The sequence below is a fragment of the Populus alba genome, chromosome 10, assembly GCF_005239225.2.
Source record: "Populus alba chromosome 10, ASM523922v2, whole genome shotgun sequence".
In the NCBI taxonomy this organism is placed as follows: Eukaryota; Viridiplantae; Streptophyta; class Magnoliopsida; order Malpighiales; family Salicaceae; genus Populus; species Populus alba.
The window spans coordinates 17,197,803-17,210,322 of record NC_133293.1 but is presented as its reverse complement, the minus strand read 5'-3'; the positions used below and the strand labels follow the sequence as shown (position 1 = coordinate 17,210,322).

The window sequence follows — 12,520 nt, the reverse complement described above, 5'->3', positions numbered from 1 at the left end:
CATTATACTTGTTGTATTGTTTCTTTGTTGGTGTGATATTAGATTCCTTTTTCATGAATTAAATTCAGATCTTTGCTTGTGAATTGATTTTAATTTTTAGAGTGTTTCCGTAATTTCTAATTTGGATAGTAAATAAATTTATTTCTCGTATACTATTTCGCCTTAAATTTAAATGAAGGATTCATATAGGCTGGGTTGTGTAAACCCCCGCGAGAGAGAGACTTGCTTTGATTTCTGTACACCGAACCCGACTCGAGAATACATGACCGTCAAAAAAATTTAAAAATACATTTTTAACACACGTATATATAGGGAGAGATTTTGTTTTTTTTCTTCTTTTTTTTTCCCGACAAGGGTAGGGGAAACTACTGTTCAACCTCACCGTCGTATAGAGATAAAGGATACCATCGATTTTAACATACCGCGCTCCATTCTTTTTCTTTAAAGCTGAACAACCAGTGCTATGAGAAACGCAGCTCAGACTTCAAGTTTGCAAGAAACCTTGATTCTTTTGCAGCACACGGGAATGCAAGAAATGGCCTCTGGAACTTCTCAAAGCCTGGCCTGTTTCCAGAGAAGGATCATCACAGAAAAGTTGAAAGCTTGCTAAGGCATGAGCTTTCCTGCCCTCAAACCTAACAGCCAACGACAGTATCAAGATGGAGTCATCACTAACCTAGTACCTTAGTTCTCAAATTTCTAATTGGCGCTGCTAATCTTAACTGTTGCAGCAGTTTGTTCTTACATTACATCTTCATGATAGCTTTTTATACAGTAAATGTAATACATCAAGGAAATACTAATAGTTAGGAACCTAGAGCAGAACTTGCAATATATACACCTCTTGCGCAATTGACCAATCATTGTCTTCCCCTAATCTCATCATATAACCAAGAATAATACAAGCAAACAGTGCTGTAAGCGACAGGAATGATAATATTAATGTTAGATCTTGTAGAACTAAAGGATATCGCTTTCAAGGGATTCAAGTTTCTCGCAGAAGTGCTCCAATCCTTCAGGACTGAACCAATTGTCTTTCATCTGCAGTTTAAAGCAAATAACATCCAATCACGAAAACACACGATACTTGCTTCATTTAATAAACGTGCCAGCAACAGGAAAAACCTACAAAATAAGGGTAACCCTCCATGTGAAAGTTCTCGGGAGCATCTTGCACAAACAAATTTATAAAGTAGAGGACATAGTTGCCACATTCTACACCATTTCTCTGTTGTGGCACCTGGAAAATTCCAAAAACAAACGTGAGTGAATATCCAACCAGCTATAAATAGGAAGTTTTCAAGGACCAATGCCAAGTTCACCTTAGGCACCAATAATGGAATCTGAGAAATCATATGCTTGTTTTCAGGCCTGCCCTCTGATTCGTAGATGTCCCATACAAACCTGGAAATGGAGCGCTAACAAATATTTGACTACTATGCTCTGGAAAGAAAAAAATTGTTTTCACAAAAGCATAACACATACTTTCTTATGTCTGGTTCGAGCCGCTTAGGACTTGCCATCTCAAGTGAATCCAGTAGCAACATGCATGGTGTTATGTTTTCTGATAGCAAACTCTCACCAAAGTGACAGAAGATCAAGAGGCTCCAGTGACACCTAAAGAGAACGATTTCAAGCAGTAAAATCGTACGCACTAACACAAAGCAAGATATCAAGTTGACCAGCTAACAGAAATACCTACCAGCGAACAATAGGAACAAGAACATATTTCTTTGAAAAGATGTGTTTCCTCTTGATCCATTCCAGGACTTTCACTCCAGAGGATGCATCTGTATACATGGTAAACCATAAGCTGTCAAGGTATGCGAAGGACATCTTCTTGTCTTCTGAGAAGCTCTTCCACAAATTTCTACACATTCCAGAGAGATAGCACAGTCAATAAATTTGTAAATCAGTCTACCTTACCAGAGTAGGAAGGAACAACTTACTCCATGTAGCAGTTGAAAGAAACACTATCTAGCTCTTTTTTCAGTTTTGAGACTGCATTATTACGCTTGAATCTTTTCTTTGATCGCTCACGGCAAGGAATTGTCTGTAAAAAGCATGGGGATGTTAATTTAAAGCTTTCAATCTCTTCAACTTGTTGTTTGGTTATCCTCGTTCTTCGAGCATGCATAAGAGCTTGGATATGCTTCCAACATGTGCGATGTTTTGAAGGTTGATCTGTGCAACCCTCTGTAAAAGCACAAGTCAAATTTCACAATTCATCACTCACGCAAAACTTAAGCAAATGGATTGGTAAAGGGCAGAGAAATCTAGAATTTCTAAATCCTGTATACAAATTATCATGTTAGTTAGAAAACAATAAGACTAGCCTGTTAAAACTCTTTCAATCTTTTGACATGGTTTTGGCCAGCCGTCCAGTGTTATATATATATATATCAAGAAAAAAGACTTTGTTCAGAAAGATAAACAAATACCTCGATGGTTTAAGACTAACTATCGTGAGCATGAGAATTTCCAAAGGCTAGCCATGAGCAAAGAACATTATAGTTCATATCCAGTAGAATCAACAAATCATTTGTGGGTTTCTTCTAGTTCTGAGGGTCACAAACAATTCCACAGTGAAAAACCCATGGTGCAACTTCAACTAATAATACATGTGCAACTTCAATTAATTTATCTATTTTTCAAGTCCTGGAGTTCTAGTCCAGTTAAAGCTTCAAGCTTTACTTGTGTTTTAGTGTTGTGGATGGCTGAGAAGAACACAGATTGCAAACCCATGATAATCCAGACAACAAAACACTAACTTTTCATACAATTCATGAAAAACAACAGACATCAACAACAAAAATGAAAAATAAAAATTAATAAACATGACTTGGTAGAACAAAAAAGGGGGGAATTTTTTACCAGACTCAAGATCTATTGTAACAACTCCACCGCCATGAGGTCTTGTCTTCCTTCCCGTTCTTCGTGTCCTTCCCATTTTAGCTTTTCTATGCTCCAGACCAGCCTCGAGGCCTCTCAGTCATCAGAAGTCCCCCCTTGCTGGTTGTTGGCTTTTTGTTGAAGAGAAAATAATACTTTTTTGTAATTTTTTTTTTTAAAATGATTTATTGTAAGAGAAGTGGGTTTTTAAAAAGATAAACTTCGGTTTGCCCTGTCAATTTTGTTGTTTCTGTCAAGTTACACACTTAACTTTGACAGCTACATACATGTGCTTCCAAATTTCACTCTGTCCGAGAGGAGAAAAAAATTCATCGATTGACCGTTTCTATCTTATAAAATCATCGAACAACTAATTTTATTCTTATTTAAAATCCAACTTGTTCATAAAAATAATGAACGAGTAATTTTTGATACAGGATTGAAAAAGGAGAGTTGCATGAGAGTTAATTCTTGTAAACCAGTAATAGTTAATTAACAATTGAAGTTAATAATTTATTGATTAAAAGCAACACCGCACTTCATATTGTACAGGTTAATTTTTTTCTTGAAAATATAATTGAATTTATCCTGAAAAAAATAATCAACTCAAGCCAGTTAAATATGATAGAAAAGCAATGTTGTTCTTACACGTAATCTAACCAGACCATTTATATAATTATTATCTTTAAAACTTATAGAATTAATTAAAATACATATACATTAACAAATAATAAAAAAAACACCAACAAGTGATTAAGAATTTTTCACAGAATTCTTTCTTATTGCCTCGGAATTAGAAAAATGCAAGGGCATGGTAAGTGCACTGTTGCTTTTTTTATTATTTTTTAAGTGCAGATAAAGTAAAATATCTCCATAAAAAATTAACTAAATAAAATACAGGATAAGTTGTATTTTGGATCCTTGAGTTCAGAAAATATCTTGTTTGGACTTGTAAGTTTGAGGTTCATGTTTAGTTCATTTTATTTTTAATTTGAGTAACAAAAACTAGTACTTCTTGGAAAAACATCTTCTTGTAAATTACGTGTTATTCTTGTAGTAAATTATTGAAATAGCTATAAAAAATATTTAAATATTTTAAAAATATTTTTAAAAATTTTAATTTAACTTAATTTTTTTAGTTTAAATTAATATTTTTTTAATGTTTTTATATGATTATATCAAAAATAATTTTTAAAAAGTAAAAAATATTTTTTAAATATATTTTTAAATAAAAAACACTTTAAAAAACAACCACAACCACAATTATAATTATATTCTCAAACTAGCAAAATAAATACGTCTTCTTGTATTTTAAAAGCACGGAATACATCTTCTTGTATTTTAAAAGCATGGTATGGGTAAAACACTTTTGAAGAAAATAATTTTAAAACTAACTTGCAATGTTTATTTTTTTATATTTTTTTTACAGTCATAAACAATTTGGATAAAAGTAATCTAATCTTTATATATATATATATATATGCACTGAAAACCAACTTTCATAATAGAAGCGTTGCGCACCAAGATATTCCTGATGGGAGGTTATTGGTGTTGTGATGTCAGTGATATATTTTCTTTCCCCTCCTACTTTTTCTCTCTTTCCCTTGAAATCAAGCTCACCATTCAAAAATCCAGAGTCGTACTCGTAGTTATTGAGATGTTAACTTCTACCACTCTTCTTTTGATTTTTTATTTTTTCCCCACCCTTCCATGAAATCTCAACTTGTTAATTTGTGATATGTTTTTTTTTAATCCTTATTCTTTTTATTTTTCCTGGATTTTTTTGTTATTTATTTTTAATTTCACTATTTAATTAAAAAATTATAGTTGCTCTTTAATTTAGTTTTTTATTTTAATTTTGATTCTTCTTTTTTTAATTTTGTTTTGTTCTGTACCATTCTGTGTAGTTATTTTTTAAATTTTTTAAAATTTAATATTTGTTTAGTTAGAAATTGAGTTTGTTGTTTTTTCATATAGAGTGTTTTTAAAAATAGACTTTTCATCAACTTTTATTCGCTGCTCAAGATTGTGAACTACATTGCAACGTTTCGAAATTAATAGAGCGATAATGAAAATTCGAAACCATGAAAGTCGAATGTAGAATAATTGTCAAATTAGAATAAAAGAAACCGCAACCGACATGAGGACACTACTAGTCGTCTTTCCTTCCAACTGAAGCGCAAACTCCCAAGTCCCAACTCACCCATGGCCAACCCTCCTTCACCACCTCCGCCTCCGCCTACACAACCTTCCGATCCCATCAGAATCGACGGCGCAGATGAAGACGCGGCTCTCTCATCTTCAGCGTACCTAACTCACCAAGAACTCCTAACTCGGCGATCTCGCCGATTAAAGCAACTCGCTCAGATCTTCCGAGCCCATTACTGGACCTTAATGGAAGAGCTTAAAATCAAACACAAAGAGTATTACTGGATACATGGGAAAAGTCCATATGAAGAAGATGAGAAAAACAAGAAAAGAAAGAGAGATCTTAACAGTGATAAAGAGAATTTTGAATGGAATACGAAATTAGGGATTAATGGCGGCGGTGAAGTGGAGGCAGAGGAGAGAGAGGAGGAAGGGGTGAGGAAATGCTCGGCTAGTGGGTGTAAAGCGAGAGCGATGGCTTTAACGACGTTCTGTTATACACATATATTATCGGATTCTAAACAAAAGCTTTATAAAGGCTGCGCCTATGTTGTTAAAAGGTATGATTATTTATTTATTTATTCATTATTTTTGCTTTTGTTTGTTTGAATTTCTTACGGTTTTGCTGTGTTTGGGCTAGTTTAAGTTGTTTACTAGGTTGTGTATTAAGACGTAAGATGTTGGACAGTGAGGTAAATATTGTGGATTCTGTACGAGCTGATAATGTATTAACTCGGATAGGATTTTGGCTTCAGAGAATGTTAACTACGAGAAAATGATACGAAGATTAGGGTGATTAGGGTTTAAGCGTCCGATCAGTTTCAATTTCCTTTTCCTCTGGATGCTTTTTATCTCCTGGATGCTTGTTTTTGTCAATACGTGTAAATACATGTCTAATTGGCTTCACATGATGGTTTTGAGTCTTTGCTTGATTATTTGGAATGTTAAGGATGAGAAACAAATGCAAACATTGTTGAGAAATAAGAGTGACATGATTTTTATTGTGAAACGAGAATGACAAGAAAATTAACTCTACATTTGTGTATGTATGTTATCTTGGAATATAAAAAAGTCAAAAGCCCATCTTAACTAACATACTATCTGCACGGCCTACATGTTGATTTTTTTGTTTAATATGGTGATCTTCCATGCTAGATAGCAATAGTGTCTTGCTTTATAGACTGAAGAATAAAAAGGTGGCGTCTTGCATTTTGTGGTTTCGAAGTAGTATTATTCATTCACTCTCTTTGAAAACCTGTGCACCTTTTCATTGACTGCTGTGTAAATGTTTGTGTGTGCTAGGATATATTTATGAAGATTTTTTATTCTGCTGGTCAACTTAGGCTGATGATTTAAGATGTTTTTCAAATTGTTGATTGCAGCATATTCTGTTACTTCTATAGACATATATATGCTATTGATTAAGCCATGGGAAAAATATCTGGCCCTTTTCCCATTAGTTTTCAGCTCTTGGAAATTGGACTTTTTGTTGTATATGACCCTTTTGTGTGAACTCATGTGGGTACAACATTTAAGGTATTGTATCACGAGTTTGCATCTCTATAAGCAAGTGAAAACCATAATCTGCTTTTGCTGTAATGTAAAGGCATTTTTGTGATGTGAGTAAAGCGCAGGACCTGTTTATTTAAGGATTTCTAAGGGTCGCTGGTTTATTTTCTTTAAGAGTCTAGGATGCCAAGTATAAACCAGAAATTAATGATCATGACAGTTTAGGACAACTTTTATGATCAATTATTCTTGGAACATGTGCTTTGGGTATTTATACCTTTTATGGGAACGAAGTTGAGCTAAAAATTGCTTTCAAATGATGGATTTGATTAGGCGTCAAATCATTCTTGGAGAAAGCAATGGTGGTGACTCTGCTCTTCAAAAAATTAGTTATCCTGTTTTTGAGATTTCCTTAAAAAGATTTTCCTGCATCTCTCTTCTCCTATGCATGCATTTTAATATATCACAAGCATATTAAAAGATTTCGTTGCAATTGCTTGGAAGGAGATTGATTTAGAGCACCTCAAACAAGTTGTGGCTTGGTTTATTGAGTGAGGTGGAAATCACAAGCCCAAAAAGGACTGGGAAGGCAGTGTGCTAAACGGTTATGAATATGTTTGTCAACCAAGAGTGCACTTGTAGGAGAGATGTTTTGACATTAAACAGTTTAATTGTACCAACATGTCATTAGGTTCTGGCATAGGACATTGATGTTCAGCTACGCACTAATATTGTGTTTTAACTTTTATTTTAAGTTCACACACCATGAAAGCAAGTATGATGTTCATATTGATTTGTGTCGTTCAGAATACATTGCTACAAGAGGAGTGATGTTGTCATTACCTGTGGCTTACTCCTACTTTTTCTTCATTGCAAATATTGCTTTTTCTTTAGCATGATTGGATATTTGTATCCTAACTGTACTCCTTGATATTCAGTGCACAGGGAAGGCGTGTACTTTGTGGGAAACCAGCTCTGATATCAACTGTCCCCTCCCTCTGCCCAATGCATTGTCAAAAGGCTGAAAGACTTGTAGCAAGAGCCTTGAAAAAGGCAGGTCTCGGTGTCTCTTCACCGAGTAAGCTTGCTCCTAAATTGCATGTGATAGTCACAGAGTTTGTCCGCCAAATCCAAACCAAAAGAAGGGCTGCACTGAAGGAAAATGTATCTGAAGATCACATCAAGGAGGATAAAATTTCCCAAGGCTCTTGATTTCAATGTGTATGCCTTAGAGCTGTTGATGAAGGACAAAAATCTGGTAATATCAATGATTGGGAGGGAGCTCAGGACATTGATCATATGCCTTGGAACAAAATACTTTGTGCATATTAGAGGTACTCATTTCTATTCGAGTTCTTTGCACTTCTATAAATATCTCTGTTTAATTTGTATTTTTTTTTTTAAACAAGAATCAATATATTGGTTCAAGAATCATAGAAACCCCTACACATCACACCTGCGTGAGGAAACTGACTGGTCACTTTTCTGTCGTTTTAGTAAGCAATGTTGCTTTGAGTGATGGCTCTAGCTGCTGTATAATTCAGTTTTATGTAATCATCAATATTCTTGCAAAATTTTGTTCCGGAAGCCTCAAAATTGTCTCAAGCTTTGTGTCACTAAACTTGTAAGCCCCTCTGAATCCTGAACTCTGCCGTACTCATTATCTTGTAGCTTTTGACCTTGTGAAAGGTTTAAGATTTGCAATGTGCTATTTGGTAAACCTCTGCTCATTTACTTCGCATTTCAAAAGCATGTGTCCCAACAAGCACATTACTTTCAAGTGCTATTGTGTTTATAGATAGTACAGTGAGTACTTCGAACCAGCTTTGGTATATCTTCGGAACTAGACAGGAGAAACTGTGTAACATTGCTGAAATAGGTAATTGCTACACATCAATCCAAGTTACTTAAATAAAACTGAAAAGTTGGTGTTTGTTCAGGATCCCTATGGCTTATTATTTATTTGCAAGGTTCAGGAGTCCTTTAAGTTCATTTGCAAGGGGCATTTTCTACGATGCATTTGGTTAAAATCTGTTTTCTTTTCAAGTTCATTTGCATGACTTTGTGTCTACTGGCTTTTTTTTTCTCTCGATGAACACTGTAAACAAACTGTTTGGGGACCAAATGGCAGTTTACATCAATTGACACCCAGTTGAAATGGTGCAGTGCCTTTGGTTTTCAAACAAGCCACCTTTGCACACACTGAACTACAAAGTCAATCAAGTGATAGACACGGTGGTCAACTTCTTGTCTTCCAGTTTTCAACACGGAGCTGAGACCCAGTTGAAACCAGTCCAACCCCCAAAATATGAAGCTGTGAATGGGTTTTGTCATAGGCAATGATTCTTGGTTTCTTTTCTTTAGTTGACGTTTTATCTTTTTTGGCTGTAGGTGTTTCGGGTGTACATAATACATACGCTTCTGAGATGATTAATTCTGTTTGATGCATCAAAATTCAGGCTTAGCAAAATCTCTGCGATTGAGGACCGCTGGTGATGTAATTGGAGATGTATATTCCATGCAATTAGTAATAAGTAGTAGAGTGGTTATAGTGTATTTGATTGACATTTGAAGAAGTTTTGGGGAGCAGCAATTTTGTATTTCCTTTTTACTTGAACTGTTTATGTTTCATGATATCACATAAACAATGCGTAGATTTGAATAGATTGTGGAACTAAAATTCATTGTTCGGCTCGATATTCTCTCCTTGATTGCCTGATGATATGACAGCCATAAAATCCTCGGTGAGTGAGGTTATAGGGCATAAATGATGGACAGAGCGACCGAACACCAGATTTAGCCAAACACTTCTTCCCAGATTGGTGATAGCCACCAATTGGGTGCAAGAATCCCCTGTGAAGGCTGCACCCCCACCAAGGAGTGTATGTCTTCCGGTTGCCCTGCACGAGTATCATTCTATACTGCGGTGTCCTCTTTATATATATATATATATATATATACACACACTTGCTAGATATTACCAATGGGTTGGCTCCTAAACCTGCTAGCTTTAAGCTGCTTTCATTCAACTAATTACTTGGCAGTGATGAAGATAGGATTCAGGAACCCGCTGCCTCGGTGCTGGCCTTGGGAAGCATGGAGAAACAGAAGATACCTTGAAATTGTCGAAGACAGGAAACAAGAGTTTGTATTGTATGTGACCAGGTCCAGTCATCTGTTAAGGCGTTTATGGCTTAAAGTAGAGGCGATTTTCTCCGAATAAATCTGTTTAATTCGTCAGGAATAGCTAAAATTACTCAGCATACAGAATCAGGTTAAAATATATACATGCCTTTAAAAACTAACTTATCCTTGCCCAATGTTTTCTTTCAATACCCTCCCTTGATTAACTGTGTCCATATAATTTCTTCGGCTACAATATTGCATGGCTATTAAGGGAGCTACGTACTATACTAGGCATAAAATTATAGGGCCTGGATTTTTTTTATTTTAGTCATAAATATAATTTACTGTTGAATGCTATGCTATAGTAAAATTATCATTTTCTCCTTTAAATGAAAAGAATAGAAATCTTACCTGTAGGGGTATTTTAATTTTTTTATCTTTTAATTTAATTTTTTTTATTCCCTCAAGTTTATTTTTAATTTTGGATTTCACCTTCATTCTTTTAATGTTAATTTTTACATGGTTGAATTTTTTTTTTTGTTACATCCTTTGGTGTTTGATTTGTCCAGGATCGAGCTTTATATTTTTTTCATTTGTCATGTTTCCAATCTAATGACACAGGTCGAGAGTTTTAAGAGTTAATATGGTTAAGAATCATTTTTGTCTGCATTTTCTCTTACTAATTTTACATTTTTCATTTTATATATTTTTTTAAATGGTCATGTTGTTACCTTTAATTTCTTTTCTATCAATTTTTTTCGGTCTTATTACCTTGGCCAGATATTTTACAAGTTTTTTTTTGGGTAAAGTTTTTTTTTAAAAAAATTATTTTGTTTTGCATTTTATTTTTACAGACTTTTTATTTCATCTTATATTTTATTTTATACAAGTAAGTTTTGTTTTGTGAAAAAATATTTACTTTAAAATAATATTTCTAGTATATTTAGACATGCATAATGTTTTATTTTTATTTGCTTAGTTTCATATATGTTTTTATTTATATTATCTTTTATTGATTTAATAAACAAGTTCGTGAACACAAATGGATAAATGTAAAATGAGATCAAATATCTTAATTTAAATCTATTTTTTAATTTTTTTCATTTTTTTTAGTTATTGTTTACGATTATTTATTTATTTATTTGCATTGATAATTATTAAATGTTTTGATAAACTTTTTTATTTATAATTATAATTTTTTATGTAAAAAAATACATATACTCAATTTTTATATGAAAAAATATTCACAACCCGATATGGGTCAAATAGCTATTTAATATATATAAATGTAAAAAAAGTTAAAAATGAACTAGCTAGGTTCCCATATATCACATACCCAATTTCGTGGTATTTTTATTTATGAAAAAGAGGTTGAGACAACTTGAGCGGTGAGGATAGAAGTTTTCATTTGAAGTAGCAAATGTCTCGACATAGAGATTAGTTCCTGATCAGTGTCCTGTAATAAAATAAATAGATACATGGTAATACGTGTTTGATTGAAAACATAAAGATAAATATATATATATATATAATATTTTTTTTGAATATATTTCAGAAATAAAATTCTGTATTAAAAAAAAAAAAAAAAAAACATGGAGAGATTTACTCTGAATTCGTACTGTTTAATTTCGCTAGCTTTTCAATTCCAGCATCGAGCAGTCGAAAACGATCAAGCTGCCCGTTTCATACGGCGGTCATTGCACAAGATGTTGCATTTATTTATAATGAAGGAGATAGTACAGAGATATTAATAGCTGTAATGATTCGTGGCAATGACTGGCTGGCTCCTACTCTAGCTGTTCCTGATGATTTGATCAAGAAAAGTGATTCATTCATAAAAGAAACGAACAAAGAGATAAGACGATCTGTGAGCTTCAGAAACCCGGATGCTAAACGGTCCTCGTCACCCCTCAATCATACAGTTCAATCAATCAAGTTTAAAGAAATTGAAAGGCTAACAGTTCTCATTAAAGCCGAAATTGTAGCTGGCAAGCATTAACGACAGGCCTCTCCGTGCTTGGTGGTGGCATCATCCGAGTTGTGATGAATATGTGCCCACTCTGTAGAGTCCAGGCAATGCTCCGTCCACCTACGGCTAATTAATGTGCGAGCCCCACCGCGAGGAATTCAGAACATGCTGTCGGGTGACTCCCGTCGCAGCTCTAACTGCAATGGAATTGAGTGCTTTTGGTCTCCGAGAAAAAGTTGCCTAGGAGAATGGAATTATGACAGTTATGGGAGGAACTCTTGTCAGCACTCGTGAAAGGTTTTAATCTGAACGAGTGGCTGGTTGAGAAGAGCGAGTGATCAAGAAGATTTGGGCCATTGCTTTTTTACACATAAATTTAATAGGGAAGGTAGAGTTAGGCCGTCTTAATTATTTATGGAGTGTATGATTAGGATTTTGTAAGGACAACGATAAACTAGGTGGCGGGGAAAAAAAAATAAGATGTAATTATTAAATAAATTAAAATAAAATATAAATTTTAATTTTTAATTAATCTAGCATGATAAAATTTTAAAAAATTAATAAAAAAAACAACTTTAATTAACCTGTTAAATTCATGATTTGAGTAATGAGATCAAGGTAATTTAATAAAAAAAAATAAAAATAAATAATCTAGATCAATCTAAACTACATTGTCAAACCCACAACTCAAAATATTAAATTAAAATAACTATATTAAAAAAAAAATTAACACAACCCATAAAATATTTTGAAAATAGCACATGTTCATGGTTTGCTGCTCATCCCATTAAATTGAACTATGAGTAACAATATAAAAAAACTACACATGCTGCGGTGTATGAAATAGTACAAACTATTTTTTTTTTTTCAAAAAAT

General features: G+C 33.7%; 2 protein-coding genes across 7 annotated transcripts in view; one reads left to right on the top strand and one right to left on the bottom strand.

The window, feature by feature from the left end:
• Positions 1-668: 668 nt before the first annotated feature.
• LOC118043151 (ubiquitin-like-specific protease 1D) lies at positions 669-3,087 on the bottom strand. Of its 2 annotated transcripts, XM_073411651.1 has the most exons (8): positions 2,875-3,032; positions 2,442-2,561; positions 1,950-2,196; positions 1,703-1,870; positions 1,486-1,617; positions 1,323-1,404; positions 1,130-1,240; positions 669-1,041 (listed from the first exon to the last, which is right to left on the bottom strand). In XM_073411651.1, exons 3-8 carry the CDS (start codon positions 2,135-2,137, stop codon positions 961-963), a joined length of 762 nt encoding a protein of 253 aa, XP_073267752.1. In that variant the 5' UTR covers positions 2,138-2,196; positions 2,442-2,561; positions 2,875-3,032; the 3' UTR covers positions 669-960. The 2 variants fall into 2 exon arrangements, with proteins under 2 accessions (XP_073267752.1, XP_034906907.1); XM_035051016.2 differs by lacking the exon at positions 2,442-2,561 and having other exon boundaries at positions 2,875-3,087.
• A 1,909-nt stretch (positions 3,088-4,996) lies between these two features.
• Positions 4,997-12,520, top strand: part of LOC118043150 (uncharacterized) — a 29,364-nt gene continuing 21,840 nt past the window's right edge. Inside the window, exons 1-4 of one of the 5 annotated variants that reach the window (XM_035051014.2) lie at positions 4,997-5,600; positions 7,488-7,883; positions 8,047-8,173; positions 8,941-9,246. In XM_035051014.2, the coding sequence (XP_034906905.1) occupies positions 5,098-5,600; positions 7,488-7,761 (777 nt within the window). In that variant the 5' untranslated portion in view covers positions 4,997-5,097 and the 3' untranslated portion in view covers positions 7,762-7,883; positions 8,047-8,173; positions 8,941-9,246. The other 4 variants (XM_073411875.1, XM_073411877.1, XM_035051013.2 and 1 more) reach the window with 4 other exon arrangements.